At 40.5% G+C, this 15,622-nt stretch overlaps 1 protein-coding gene across 4 annotated transcripts in view; it reads right to left on the bottom strand.

Moving 5' to 3' along the window:
* Positions 1-3,154: 3,154 nt before the first annotated feature.
* LOC146220701 (ras-specific guanine nucleotide-releasing factor RalGPS1) overlaps positions 3,155-15,622 on the bottom strand; it is a 107,448-nt gene continuing 94,980 nt past the window's right edge. The window contains exons 12-22 of one of the 4 annotated variants that reach the window (XM_084693424.1): positions 15,516-15,583; positions 10,568-10,606; positions 7,875-8,001; positions 7,459-7,610; positions 7,064-7,112; positions 6,188-6,268; positions 4,828-4,933; positions 4,644-4,736; positions 4,296-4,401; positions 4,026-4,117; positions 3,155-3,920 (exon numbers count right to left, since the gene is read on the bottom strand). In XM_084693424.1, the coding sequence (XP_084549550.1) occupies positions 3,891-3,920; positions 4,026-4,117; positions 4,296-4,401; positions 4,644-4,736; positions 4,828-4,933; positions 6,188-6,268; positions 7,064-7,112; positions 7,459-7,610; positions 7,875-8,001; positions 10,568-10,606; positions 15,516-15,583 (943 nt within the window). In that variant the 3' untranslated portion in view covers positions 3,155-3,890. The remainder of the gene's footprint in view (positions 3,921-4,025; positions 4,118-4,295; positions 4,402-4,643; positions 4,737-4,827; positions 4,934-6,187; positions 6,269-7,063; positions 7,113-7,458; positions 7,611-7,874; positions 8,002-10,567; positions 10,607-15,515; positions 15,584-15,622) is intronic. The other 3 variants (XM_084693425.1, XM_084693426.1, XM_084693427.1) reach the window with 3 other exon arrangements.

Below are 15,622 nucleotides of genomic sequence, written 5' to 3'. Positions count from 1 at the left end.
GGAAGGTATTGCATTTCTTTCTTCCTGCAGCGTTGGACCTAATACTTATAACAGTTAAGTTGAAACAACGGTGACCATATTTAGAATACACATCAGTAGTGTACAGAAATAGCTAAATTCAGAATATGAATTTGTTGTTAGATCTAACATGGTCAGTGTCAATCCAACCACCTGAAAATGCATGAACATATGAAAGTACATTCTGTGGCTGTGAACCCTCATGCAGATCGAGCCATCTGTCTTATGTGCCATAGAGCATTTGAACCTGTGATTACTACATAGCTCTATTGACACATTTTGTGGCATTACTGAATGAAGCTTGAATCTAGTTTGAACTGTCAATACTGTTCAGATGTCTCCATGTACTGACCTCAATACTATCATACTTCAGGAGTGGACAAACAGTTGCTGATGTGACACATAGTTAATTTGGAACAAGTATTCAAGGCCATATTTCATTTGTATAACTGGTCAACTTTCTTAAGTAGTTACTTTATGACACAATTTTCATTTTCATGTCATTTGAATTTTGAAATAGAACAGTATAGGCCTGCATGCTAAATATGTTATATATTTATATTTATATATAATTGTGCATCAGTTAGGCCAAAGTATCAATATTTTAGGAGACTTTGTTTTGGCTGGAGTTCTTTGGAATCACATTTCTAAAAATATATCATAATGACTATCATAATGACTATCATAATGCATGGAATGGCTGCTGAATGTCTGTAATAATAACCTACATACTTCTGAGCTTTTTACATATCCATTACTCAATAAATACTTCATATATCATTTGTAACATTGAAAGGGGATGGTCGTCATAATGTGTTGTTTATGAAACATTATTTGAATATTGTAAATGTACATGCACCAAAATTCACACATCAGGTCAAGTGTTTTTTCCACAACACTGTGATGGCTCCAATGCTGAAAGCTGGATGTGAATAAGTACAAAATCTTCATGACAGCAGTCACAGCACTAAAAAATGACTCTTTGTACATATCCTTTTAATACATGAATCAGTGTCAATGTTTAAAGCTGAAAAATACAGCAACGAACAACAATGCCAAGGTAAGAAATAACTTAGCAAAAATATTCACAGAGCATACAAGTAAGTGGTTGTCATTTTCACAGTTACTACAGACACCAGAAACTTTGTACACAAAATACATGCAATTTCCCATTAAACATTGTTTTTTTTCTCTGGGTAATTGATAAAACCATAAAACCTGTCATTGTCAGACAGATACACAAGTACAAAAAATAAAGTGGAGAAAGAAGACAATCCTCACAAATTATGTAAAGCTTCCCTCTAAAAATGTGTAAAATGTATTTATGCTCATTACATATAAATACATTTGTGCCAAGCATACGGCATGGAGTATTTGAATAGTTGATCTTGGCAACAACTTCAATACTTAAATTGTGGGAATGAAGATTGCAGTCAGTGTGCATTACATTTTACAGGCCTTTGGGTGAGTTAACTGGGGCTGTAATTAGGTTTGAATCCAGATGGATTATTAAGATGTCTCAACACAGAACCATTCCATATGATGTTCTTGACTCAAAGCCATCTAAAAGAATACCCTTGCACACTGACACTGACGTAAAGTGTTGATTATTAGTTCAAGACTGGGAAAAAGAATAGAATGTCAAATAGTAGGTGGATTTTCTGACAATTATGTTACACAGATGTAATGGGATGGCATAATCTATCTTCTTCCTTTAAGATCCTCTTATGTCTAACTGATCCTTTCAGAAACTGGCATTTAAGTTACAAATTTTGTTTATTTTCCCAGTGCTAACATCCATCGATACAGTGTGTAAAGTAGTAAAAGCTGAAAACTCAAAGTGCAACTCCAAAAAGTTAGTTCTATTTACTGTGCAGTCACCAACCTATCTTCTATTTAGTTGACAAGAGTGATTTAACCCCGTGTTGAATCATTGTTGATAAAAATGAATGGTTCCGAAGTGTAGGCACCCCCCTTTCACATTATGGATGTATCAAAATGCAGAGTACAATTACAATCTAAAACTTGGAGGTGTAGTAAATCACAGATATAATTAAGTGAACTTCAAAAGTTGTCTTTACTTCTTAAAAAGAAAGGTGCTGATATGATTCAAAGGTGGAATCATAGATGCGGACTGAAGACATTTTCTCATCTCATCTCTGTTTTGTTCAAAATGCAGTCCTTCATTCAAACATAAATACAAAATAAAATATACACTGTTAATGCTGCCTCAGTCATTGGCTCACACACTTTGGTGGGTATAACTAATAGTCATAATTTAGAAATGACATTTGTTAGTTAAACATTAATGAAGGTGTTATTGACAATATTAACCACTGAGTGTGCCAAGATTGTAGTTACTCTCAGGCAAAACAAATGACTTTAGGTGCCTTTGTTATATGATTGTCACATCTTAGAAAATTGGTGTGGATCATTAATATAATTTGCAGCCTTCATTTATTTAGTGAAATGTTCTTCATTAAGAAGTAAGCAAGGGAATTTTTCTGTTATGGATATCTTGCATATTTTGAGCATGTTTACCTAATAAATAAATTTTTTTTTATTTATTTATTAGGTAAACAATTTGTACCAATGTTATGCCTTTTGAGAGAATCATTCGTCAAAATTCCATAAATAGTCTATATTCCTTTTTAACATCCCTTAAATAGAATTCTCAAATTGCGACATTCGCTGGATGTCCTATGATTGCTTGCTCTTTGCTTGTTTTCAACCAATGTGTCTTGTGGTTGGGTGTCAAAGACAATTTACACATGAAAATAGATAGATTTAAAAAAAAGTTAACTCAATGGACTGGTTAAAACCTCTTGTAGATTAAAATAATGATCATGGTTTAAGGACTGTGTTCACTTTACTTTAAAATGGCAAAACGCTTTAGAGGTGCATTAGATGTGTACTGACCATTACAGTCCACCTTTTCAACAGATAAGGAAGGCCAATGTTACCTCATGTTTAATTACATACATTTTCCTATCTTGACAGTCAGTACAGAATTGAACTAAAATTTCATTTTTTTAAACTTTAAATATGTTGTATCATGAGGGTGTGTTTTCTGTCATCTGATTCTTGTACAAAAAAAACATTTCATTTTCACCATCAGTCAATTTATCTGAGCCAATTCAAATGTCCTGCAACTTTTATTGGCAACGATGTAATTGACTATGGATAGACACGAGAAGGGGGAGCAAAGTTACAGGTTTCACTGAATCCTCTGTTTTAGAAACAACTCGGTTTGGCATTTTCCCTCATCATTATTTCTCGAAAGACTCAAGTCCAGTGGGCCATGCAAGGTTCGGAGTTCATGGAGAGTATGGTGTCTTCACAGTTGGCTCCTGTATCCAGCTTTGTGATCATTTGAGTACCAACCGCAGGCCTGCGGGCCTGATGCTGTACTGTAGTAATCATTCTTTCATCAACCAACCTCAATATTAACACTGTCAAGTCTTTGTGCATGTATGTTTCTTAGTCCTTTTATCAAAGCACAAACCCAACATGGGCCAAAAAAAAACTAATGCGCCCGCGCTCACACCATTTAAAGCAGCGCAACAAACGACAACGAACAAGAAAGCTTTGACACAGACCAAGGGTTTTGAATGATCGCTTGACGCCGTTGTCCTCGAACAACAAATTTCCCTTCACATTGCACGTTTTCCAGGCTAAATCGCTGGAGTGTCTGTATTCAACGAGATTTCTGCACCTGTTTGAAGTCTAGGATGTGCATACCACTCCTCATCCTCCCATTTCCTTGGGTCCCACATTGTTCCTCTGTTCAGCAAAAATGTCAAAGACTCTGTTTGACTCCCCTTCTGAATGGGTTTGGCACAGTATCTTCCCCTTTGGGTAAGCAGACTTCTTCACTCAAATGACATGAGGTTGGTTGGTATCTGGATGGGAATAAAGATCACTAGTCAGAATTGTAAATAAAACAAGACTGGGTGATTGATTTCAAATAGAACAGGACAGATGACCCAAAGAAAAGTATCACACACCTGAGGTCTATTGCTTCTGCAGGCCTCCTCCAAGTTTTTGTGCCAAATGATTGCTGAAAACCTGGATCCTGTCTGGAACTTGTAAACATTACCTGTAAATCAAGAAGACTCCATTACTCACAAATCAGAAATAAAGCTAACTATTTTCTTATTGAAAAATTCCAAAATTAGGATAGTATTTAGAATTTTGCAATCAGTGTTTGCTTTATTGAAATCTTGGTTTCGATACAAATAATAAAATCCCAATAAAAAAATCTTGCTGAGGTTGACCTTTGTCCGGGTCATTGAGGTGGAAAATGTTCGGTCTTGCAGGGTCATCAGGCAGAACCACCATCCAACCTGTCACACACACCTTCTTACATGGCGAGGATTTGTACTGAAAAAAGAATGATGGTACATAACTGTCAGATACACTCAAAAGCCTTAAAAGATACACCAAAAGACAGATCAAGAACAACCATTCCATTTCTATCATATTTTCTGACTTAAAATGGTAAAAAATGAGTTTTTCAGTTTTTTTTTGTTGAAGATTACTCCTAGGGTCTGGTTTTGCTTGGCTATCCATTGCCTTAAAACGTTTCATTTGTATTTTTTGTATAAAGTCTTCTGATGACACACATGCTTTCTTTCAGAGGCCCTCAATGCTTTGGCCCCATAGAACATCAGGGTCGAGCCGGAGAGGGTGATCCAGAACCTTGTCCATGACGACAACTATAACAAAAACAGAGCATTATTAGAAGAAAAGTCCAGGGAAACCTTATATTACCCAACGTAAGCATACAGTCACACTATCCGTCCTTACTTTGGGTTTCCGACCCTCCTTCAGCAGGGTCTTCCGCCGGAGGGGCCCCTCAATGGTGACGCTGCCCACCTCGGTGCACCCATGGCAGGAATTGGCACCTGAAGGGCTGCGGAGAAAGGGGCAGGGTGGATGGGGCGGGACCAGGGGCATTGATGGAAAGGAGAGGTGGGAGTCCAAACAGTCGCTATTAATCTTGAATCGAGGGACTGTTGTTACAGATCTCTAAACCCATGCTTTCTTTTGAGCTTCTTGACATGTTCAGACATGGCAGGAGAGTATGTCATAATGGGATGTTCCTGTGGTGAACTGGAGTTGGCATGCATTGGCTAACTCTCTTCATACTGTTCCACTGACTTAACAAAGGTTGAAATCCAGGTTTTTGCTTCCATTCCAATGCATCATGAATCCAACATGAATTGTTTCAACAGTTGTCCAAGCAACAGGTTGTCCTATTGTGACTGCAATAAAGACCACCTGGAATTCCATCAGTGCTACAGTAGAGGACTTTGCCATAAGAAAATCAAGATTAAAGATTGATCTTCCTGGGGATGACTGAAGAGGTAGTGGGGTAGCTTTTGTTTTCAACTACTGAGAAATGTCATAGAGCCAGATGAGAAGCACTGGAGGAACATCATGTCCGCAAAAAGGGAAATAAAACAGGAGAACACAGAAACCCAAGCTGTGTTTAGTCTGTGGTATTGGTCTGATTCTAATTACCCATCCACCAGCATTATCCCGAGTAAACTGCATTGAAGCCAATCAAATATGTGCACAAAGTTTGTTTAACTCGTGTCAGGATCCGTTGTATAGTTCTATGCATTGTGTTCCGAGTGTGTGGAATTTGAAAGTGGACACCACTCGTTTTCAGGAAACATGATAGCTCTCAATGGGATCCTCACACTAGGTTAACATTCTCAAATAAAAATGAACACTTAAATGGCGCAGAAAGAGACAGCTCTTAAGTGCCCTTAAGAATTGAAATAGGAATCTCACTCAAGCACCCCATTAGAAATACTAGTGTTCGTTCACCAAGCTTGTACCTTAGCCCCTGCTAAGTTGTGAAAGTGTAAGTATCTGTGGCAAGATAAGACACAGAGAAGAGCCCAGGTAGAAGTCCCCCCTCATGTTTTGAACTTGTCTCAGCCCACAGTGTGTTGACCGTCTACTGACAAGGTTTGAGGGGCAACTTCCACTGACACACAGGGGGTTAGAGAGACAGAAATGAAACAGTGCTGCATGCAGTGACAAGAGATGACAGCTTGATACGCCCCACTAGCCCCCTCCCTCCCCTCCTTGAAATGAGAAGTCCTTTATTTTTTGGGAGGACATGACATAACCCCCACCATCACCACCACTGTACCTGTAAACATAGCTTCGGCTCCGGGGGGAATTGCGTAGTGGGACCCTCCAGTTAGGGCCCAGTGTGGAGTACATGCGCCCCCTGTTTGTGTCACACATTGGTCATAATCAGTCGGAATGGCTATTTGGGGTTCATAATAGGTTGCGGTTTATAATTCCCTGCTCTTCACAAGTGAGTCTAAATATTCAATATGTATTTAGGTCTTCTTTAAGGCCAGTTTCCTTTGACTTGTGAGATTAAACGTGTGATTAAACCTTGGGAAAAAAAAGGGCAGTCCAAACTCTTGTAAGCCTTTTTTTGCCTACATAGGTAGTCTTATAATTTTTTCAGGCCTAAACATTATTTACATCCAGATTACCTCTTATTTCGCAACAGGGATGGGGATAAACCACAGACCATTCCCAGAATTGTTGGTGGCGGACACAAATAAACATGAAAAGCTTTCAAACGCTGCCACAAAACAACACAGAGGTACAATCATATTATTTAATGAGTGTTTATGCTGTGGTGCTCTACCTCAAGTTCCCTTCAAGGCTGATAAGGTTAGCTACACTCCAAGTTGCAATAGCTGACCACAATGACATTTCCTTCAGAGTGGTGTGTTAGTATCAGGTTAGTAATCACTTTGAGATGATGAACTTGAGTAACAACAAACACTATTAGTAAAATCCCAATAAAGTAAGTCTTTATTGATTAACTGTTTTATGGAAATTAAGCTTGTAATAAAGATATTGCAAAACAGTAACACATTGTGTAAAATGTGTTAGGTTTTTCACTATTAGTCTATACATAGTGACATTTCAAAGTGATTCATAAACCCACAAGGGTTGAATGCAGCGATGGGTTGCCATGTCCGAATCACTGTCCTGTTCTTACCTTTCCATTCCTGGTGATAAGTCCTCGCCGAACGAGCTTTCACTGCTGCCTATGCACAAAAAAACAAAACCCTCTTAACACAAATGAACGATTAATTAAATAAATGCATTCACTAATCTATAATGCAAAATCCTTCTCTAACAAGACAAAAGGAGCATGTGTTTCCCACCAAAGGTTTGGTTAAGCTAAAATATGATCAAATAGTAAAAAGTATTTCTGAGCAGAGTAATGACAATATCAAAATATTGGATCATTGGAACTACTATTTACATGCTATAAAAACTTTATGCTATACGTTATGCTAATCCATACTCTAATCCACATCCTTGCTTTATCCAGCATTGGAAAACTGTCCCAAGGATCTCATCTCGGTAAAGCGAATGATGTGGGGGTACCTATAGATAAACCGTTGGACACAGAAGTGCTGTGGGGGTCATGCCTCGCTGGGCTCTGGGACTCCAGGAAGCTATCGTCCAACAGGTGGCGAGGTTTCTCTATGGGGAAGGTAGCACTCTTGCTCTCTGACATTCCATACTGGCACATCATGCTGAGAAAGAGGGAGGGGGGAAATGGGTTTACATGGAAAAATGTTTCACGTTTATATAATATAAAGATAAATAAGTAGTAACTTCTCCCTAAATAAACATTTGCAATGTAAACATCATTCACAGACAAAGATCAAGCTACAGTAAAAAAAAAAAAAAACATTGTGTATACATTTCACATCCCATTTCATGGTTAGCCACTGCCCATTGGGAATATTGTGAACAGAAACATTGAAAGGTTCATTCAGGACTAGACAGGCACCCACTTGTTGCCCAGGCTGTGGCTCTTCCTGTGACGAGAGGGGGGAGGGGTGGGGATGTGAACCCCCACGGAGGCGTCGGGGCAGGTAGGCCGCCGATTATACCTCACAGAGGCAGACACCTCAGACGGACCTCGAGTGGAGAAACAAAAGACATCGGTGGTCTGTTAAGAACTGCAATGACATCTGCATAACGTCTACTTCTCAAGCGATAATAGGAATTAATCTACACGTTGAGTATTGCACACCTCTGCGGACCTAAAGCGGAGCTAAATTACAAAAATATGACGTAGAACACGTCCACTGTATTACAATTGGAAACACCTTGCTTAACTGTACATCTCGGTACAGCATACTCACTTCTCAAAGGTTGTATTGGTGAGGTTCAAAATAATGCCACTAGGTGGGGTCAGTGGGGTAATGTAGGGGTGGGAGGTCTCCCATCCATCCAGGTCTGCTCATATGGTATCATGTGAAACAGCACAAATCTTTCCATTCATCAACATCATGTGCTCCGCAAGTTTCCTATTTTTTAGGCAAAACTGTACAAGCACCTTCTCCATCTTGTGCACATATCGACAGAGATACAAGCATCAGTGCCATGAATCATTAGCCTGTCCCGATGTTTCAATAGGAGCTGGATGGACGGAATTGGCAAGGGTCCTGTGGTGTTGCCATGCGTCTCCTCCGCCAGTGGAACCTCTGACTCAGGCCACCCCCTCCACCACAGTGCTTTGTGTCAAACCTACTGGGGCCACTCAATCAGTCATGACATCACCACCAAGGACCAAGCCAGGCTGTCTGCAGGCATTTTACATTTAGGGCAGTCCAAAGTCTTGTAAGCCTGCTTACATTGGGCCTGTATTACATTTCACCAGCTACAGCCCGATTGGGTAATAAAGTACAGAATTGCCTGATAGATCAACTAAATATCTGTTAGTCCAAACTGTAACCAGTTGTTACTTATTTGTTGCAGCTGGCTGTTTGAGGGGTCAAGTCATTTATTTATGGGAGGGCCTGTTGACATTGTCTGCAACCCTATACCCAGGTATTCAGTGAAAAGATTCCATTCTTTCTTGCCTTTAGGGAAGTCACAAGTAGATCATGATAATATTGACTATTTACCCATGCCAGTAGTACAAGGTAAAATAGTGACCTTTTTATGGACCATGTTCATGTGCAGACTGCCTCTTGTTTTATGACCGTGGAGCCATGGCACATCTAGTCTGTCCTACTGCTTCTAATGAGGCTTGCTGGTAAACACTGTAGCAGAGAAGAATGGAAGCCACCCTGCTGTCTAAAGCTGTTTGTTTATACTTAAATACCTCGAAACCCACATCTTAACTAGCAGAGTTGATCCCATATGTTTGCTATAAAAATTCTGAGCGTATGTTGCTATAAAATACTAACATACTTTGTCCTCTGAACATATTCACTGTATATACGTGTATATACATACATACATACACTAATATATATACATATATATATATATGTATGTGTGTGTATATTCACGCACAATATGGGTTTATAGATGTTATAATTGATTTCAATTTCAGAAATGGAAAATAATTGCGTTGCATGTGATATTGTTCACGAAGGAGTCAATATAGCGGTAGTAAAAAATACAGTACACAAGGTATTAATCATGTGTCATGTCATTGTGTTGTTCTTCCTATTTTAGCCACACCGGGGATTGAACTTGGGGTACTCCTCAGCACGCGAGGACCACCACTCAAACATGGCTTTATAGCCAGCAATGCCACCAAACAGCTAGCTGTTCTATGGCGCGGGTGGGTGGTATTTTCTATACTGAGGAGTGAGTTTAGCCAATTCAACTTGGTTACACATGTACGACATCATATTTAAAAAGGGTTACTGCTACACAGTAAAACATGAAACAGAAGGGGAGGGAAATGCCATTGATTGTGTGTAATTGCACCTTTTCAGTGACATTCTCGACCTCAAGGCCTGTTCGCACATGGGAACGTACCATGCCAATCTTTCATGTCTGGGACTTTTCCTTGCAATCAATAGGCGGCATCCACTCAGCCACCACTTCACTGTTCACCCCACAAAATGACTGTCATATGGCCTCGGGTGAAAATGTGAGGAGAACACTTTGAGGAATACATGTAATTACAGTAACGGAACAGTTACGTCACCCTGTTGTAGATGAGTACCCCTAATCCCTTCAATTACATTGCCTCTGCCCTGCATCCAAGAAATGATCTACATGTAACCAGCTTGTCACACAGAACCAGGTGGTTAACCTGCCCTCTGTAACGTGATCCCTCTGTGAACGTGAATGCTGGCTAGTTAAAAGAACGACAAAATAAAGTGGATACTTTCAGTATAGATCAGTGAATTTTGTTCCACAAATTAACGTGTTCACTGATGACAAAACCATTTTACAGCATTGCATATGTAGTGAGGTCAGCAAGACTACACAGAGCCAACACCTTGCCACACCTGAAGAGTGATACAATCACATCAGACAAACCTAATCAGCCCTTGTGACACCCTCAGTATACTGATTACCCACCAAACGCTGGTGCAAAGGAACCATAGAATTGGGGGGGGGACCTCCCCAATCGAACTTATCGGCCCTCCTGCTAGCGTGCAAGCTTCAAAGGGCCTGCTTGAGACAACACCATTTGTGCTCTGCGTTTTGGCGGCAATTTGAACAAAGAACATACCTTGATCAGAACTTTTGAGGAAAGTTCTTGAGACTTCACCTATACCACAAGAGAAGAAGGTGAAGAATTATGACAGGGATATTTGTGTCATGTTTCTTACTTTGTTTTAATGTTGTGTACACTGAAATCTTGATTCTAGTAACTACTCCTTCTACCTGACAGATTGTCATGCTTGGTATTTACACAAAGCTATAATAATAAAACAATTATTCAACTGTATTTTGTAACTGTACCAAGATGTCCAGAACAATATTTGAACAATGTTATGAACCAGTCAGAGACCAGTTCACACGCTTGGTTGGTGTGAAGGAAGCAGGGGGGAGTTGAGAACCCAGCTTCCCCCAATCAACGTCTGACCCCAGACAGGTCCTCCCTCGAACTCTGAACTGTATGAAACTGATGACCATCAATCTCTGACTCCAGCAAAACCAACCATGGCATGAACAATCAGGACTGGCGTTCCAAAGGACGTCGCCAAGCCTCTCCTGAGATTCAACTTTATAGAAATCGCGACACTATCTGGACGTTTCAACAGAAGAACCAAAAACGCGATTCTAATTGCGACTTGACTGAGATCCCGCAGACTCAGTCACATGACCCTGCAGCGCAGCCGCACTTGGACTTCAGATTATTCAAATGGACCTTTGGCACCCTCAACCTCATTGATCAACCCCTAATCAAACGTAACTATGGCTAACGCTCTTTCCTCCCCGACATGGCATTGGCGTGAGCTCTGTTTATGATTTGTAAGGATTTAATCATCACAATTTCTGTCTTTCTTTAAGTTAGACCATTTCATTCTGTTCTCTTATTCTCTCATTCCAAATTCATAATCTAACTTGTTCATATGATCCATAAATACCTTACTTGAATAAATTCATTGTAAAGATATTTTGACAATTCATCAGAGAACAAATATAATACATGTTGATCATCATGTCATCACCAGCTGCATCACGGGCACTGCACTATCTATCTATAATTCCAGAAATCTGAGTCACTGACATCATCGTGGGCACTGTACCCTATCTATAATTCCAGGAATCTGTGTGTGTGCGCCACCAATTTATTTACGGGCACAGTGCATTATCTATAGTTCATGTAATCTGTATTTGTGCATTTCACTGACATCTTAATCACCGACTACATTATGGGGACTGTACACTAGTAATAAATAAATACTGTATGTCAGTCAGTCTAACAGTCAGTCTTGTAGACAAAAGAAAACTCCAACTTGATGATGTTCTATTTGTATTCCAAGACTACAAGATTCTGCAGATTCCCTTCAGTCTACAATGTTCATCAACTAGACAAACAAAAAACATTCTGTCACTATATTGTTTGCACACCTGAAACCAGTTGCCCTTGAACTAAGGTAGACCTTTTGGTTTTCCAGTCAGTACTTTATTAAGACCGTCACAGTTACTAACTTAATTGTGCACTCATAAGTTTAATACTTAAAGTGAATGACCTGGAAGTGCATTGTTTTGTATTTAAAGTAGAAGTCATTCTTTTGTTATTGTTTTTCATGGTTTCCCTATGACTAGGAAACCATTTAAAGAGATACCAACTGTACTAAGAAGCACTCTGCATTTATGCATAAACAGCAAGCATGTCATTTATTAAGAATCACACCATCAACTCACAGACTCCACATCTTGGAGCAATCTACTACACCACAACACACAGACCGCAGTCTGCTACTTCCTAAATGGCTTGCACCGAGGCTTGAGCTATGAGCTACTTCTATGTCAGCAATAACAAGCTCTCGTGGAAACATGTTGGTCTAACAATCACACCAGCAGAAGAGACAACCTCACCCGTGTGAGGTGCTAATGAGTGACCTTCCCAGGAACTTTTAGAGATATGCTGTCTATCCATACACCTAGCTTAGCCATTAGCATTACAACGTGGGGAAGACGGGTGTGAACCAGGTTGGACTCACAACCTCCACAGTGAACTAACAAACCCTGTGGAGACCAAGACCATTAGCAATCAACCTTTTCCATTGTGTGTCCATTAAACCTTTTTTCCCCTCTACGGGGGGAAGATAACTGGTCATGGCGGTGTGCTAAATGAGAGGCCTCTGCACAGGCATTGGCTTTCCCTGTCCTTTCGATGTCTCCCTCGCTTAATACACCGGCGTCTGTTTGCCATTAAAGAACTGCACGTTGCTCTCTTGAAATTCAGGTCCAGAGTAAAACAAGTATGCAATAAGCGCCAGGCGTTCAAGGCACGTTCCTTAGTAAAGTGCTCAAAAAAATACTGCCCATTTTCTGTCATTTGAGAGAGAAAAAAAGGTTTCTGTTGAGTTCATGAGTTCCACCACAAGGACATGGTATGTCGGTGTGTATTACGCTAACAGTTGAGGGGTGTATCTACCATATGATGAGGTAGAATGATGTGATAGTGTGTCCATTGTGCAAGCATTTGAATGTGTGTGTGTGTCTGTACATGTGCCGGGAGGGTGTATTCTGGATCCTGTCATATGTCATTTTGTTTTGGCCTTGTTGTGCATGGGGAGAGTGAGTAACGCTACCTCATCCGCTTGGCTCGAGACTAATTGGACATGTTCGCTGTTTACGGAACCAGCCGACAAAATGGAGACCTGGCCGGAGTCCTCGGAGCCCCCTCCTCTTACATGTTACGCAACAAAAATGTATCTGAGGACAGCAGAGAACACCCAAGTCAATGTGATCACTGCCATTATGGCAATTTATGAAGCGTTCTTCAGACGCCTCCTTTAGATGTCATCCTGTGTTTTTTTCCTGCAGAGCCAAACCGCTTGATGAGTGATATCTTTTCACTTTGTCATGCTTCCAGAAAGATTGACTAATAATCTTAAGAAGGTGGTGGTTATTGAGATGCAGGCTGGATAACAAACAGTGGATGATTTCCAAAATGTTTCTAAGTAATAGCTCACCAGCTCAAACTGTTTGCTTACTATTCAGAATACATGGTTGACTTCTAACTTTCTAACAAGACAGCAACCATATCTGCCCCCCAAGGCATTTCATCATATATGTTTATTTGAGTGCAAGGCATTGCCTGATGTCATCAGAACAGTTTGGATTGTTCTACTCGAGCTTTGTCAACGTGGTGACCATTCATTAAATGTAAAACAGCACATTTTCCTCTGACTTTGTAATGAGAATAAATTGTGCTATAAAGTTCAGGAAAAACAGTAACTGTGGAATCCCATGCAAATACATCCCATAACTAGGTCACTGACTATACTGGCTGAACCCTTGGACATGGAATACGACCATTGTAACATTCCTTCCATCTGCATTGCTGAGTGATGGAGACAGAGCTATTAATGTAGGGAGCTATTATCACTGGCTGTTGTATACAGCACAGGGACTGTTTTTCTGGGACTTAATTGCATATGAACTATACATTTACCATCACAAACCACAAAAAATTATCCAACACAATTCTATTCACAGATCCTGTCCAATAGACCCTGAATCAATACATTCTGTGTAAACACACCTAAACACACATATTTCTTAAACAAACATACACGTTTAATTGGAGGGTCAATTAAACAGCCACCATGGGCTTGAAACCTGTCATTGAAACTCATTTGCATTCACCGTATCTACACTCTTTTAGCTCTTACACACAGTTAAACACACATGGTTTGTGCACACACACTCACACATAAACACACATCTGTTCATATCACACCCTCTCCACCGTCACTGTTTTGTTACACTGTTCCATGTCCTCTCTCTCCTTTCTGACCCACATCCTGGACTCATTCCAATGCCATTACGTCATTGTAGCACCCTCAAAATGAACTCCTAAAATATAGACAAGGGGAGAGCACAGGAATAAAAAAATAAAGGGATAAATGGAGTAGCCCCTCAAATGTTCACATGGGGTGTTTCAATCATGTACACACTGACGCACTTAACTGCTGATTTTCGGGGAGTCGTGAATCTTTCAAATTGTGTTACGGTCTTAATTACCACCTTCTGCCTTCACTTAACTTACAGTACTTGAGAGTGAACAAAGACGGGGGGAGTAAGGATGATAAGGAGTGAACTAGACAAATTGAGAGAGAAAGAGAGAGAGAGGGGTGGTGTGTGTGTGGAGAGTTAAGAGACACAGAGAGAGAGAGAGAGAGAGAGAGAGAGAGAGAGAGAGAGAGAGAGAGGGGTGGTGTGTGTGTGGAGAGTTAAGAGACAGTTAGAGAGAGAGAGAGAGAGAGAGAGAGAGAGAGAGAGAGAGAGAGAGAGAGAGAGAGAGGGGTGGTGTGTGTGTGGGGAGTTAAGAGACACAGTTAGAGAGAGAGAGAAAGAAAGGGAAAGAGAAAGCTAGAAAGAGAGATAGAGAAAGGAGATAAAGTAGGAAGAGAGATATTGGTGGAGAGAGAAACACTCATGTCTCCTGATTCTTAAATGCCTCTGCTCTGGTGTTGTTTCAGCCCACTCGGTGATGGCGGCCAGCGCCGCGCTAGTTTCCTCTGCCTCCAATCCAGACGTAATGAGTCAAACAGTGGCAGCCCTCGCCGGCCCTTCAGGGCCTCACAATAACTCTTTCAAGTTCTGCTGGGATTGGTCGAAGCCAACCTCATTGCCACAGTATAAACACAGGTAGGGTCGAGATGGAAACATTGATGCATGCATTCCCCTCCCCAACTGCTAGATTGAGGGTTATTCACAGGTCACGGTTGATCCCTGCTGTATAGAGATGAGGGGAGTGAATGAAACTTGATTCTATTGAATGTATTCTGTATTTGGCCTGTACAATTTATTGTTTTGTTTCTTTTCAGGAACTATTCTGTAAGTACTTGGCAGTATGCAAAGGATGTGCATGCAGAGTTTCTCATATATTATCGGTCATGCAGATGATACAATAGACACCAATGAATAAGAAGGGTTCAAAAGGGGGACATGGAACCGGAACACATCAAGAATCACACACAGTCATTTGTCACCTGCTAAGTCTTCCTTTGAGGAGGCCATGCGGGGAGAACTATTGCCAGGTTCAATCTTCAGAGACAGCCTGCAAGACAAAGAAGGCATCATTCAGCTCCAAATATTA

Source organism: Hypomesus nipponensis, chromosome 27, assembly GCF_054491055.1.
Source record: "Hypomesus nipponensis isolate SF chromosome 27, ASM5449105v1, whole genome shotgun sequence".
Classification (NCBI taxonomy): Eukaryota; Metazoa; Chordata; class Actinopteri; order Osmeriformes; family Osmeridae; genus Hypomesus; species Hypomesus nipponensis.
The sequence above is the reverse complement of the archived record's forward strand: the minus strand, read 5'-3'. Positions and strand labels throughout refer to the sequence as shown.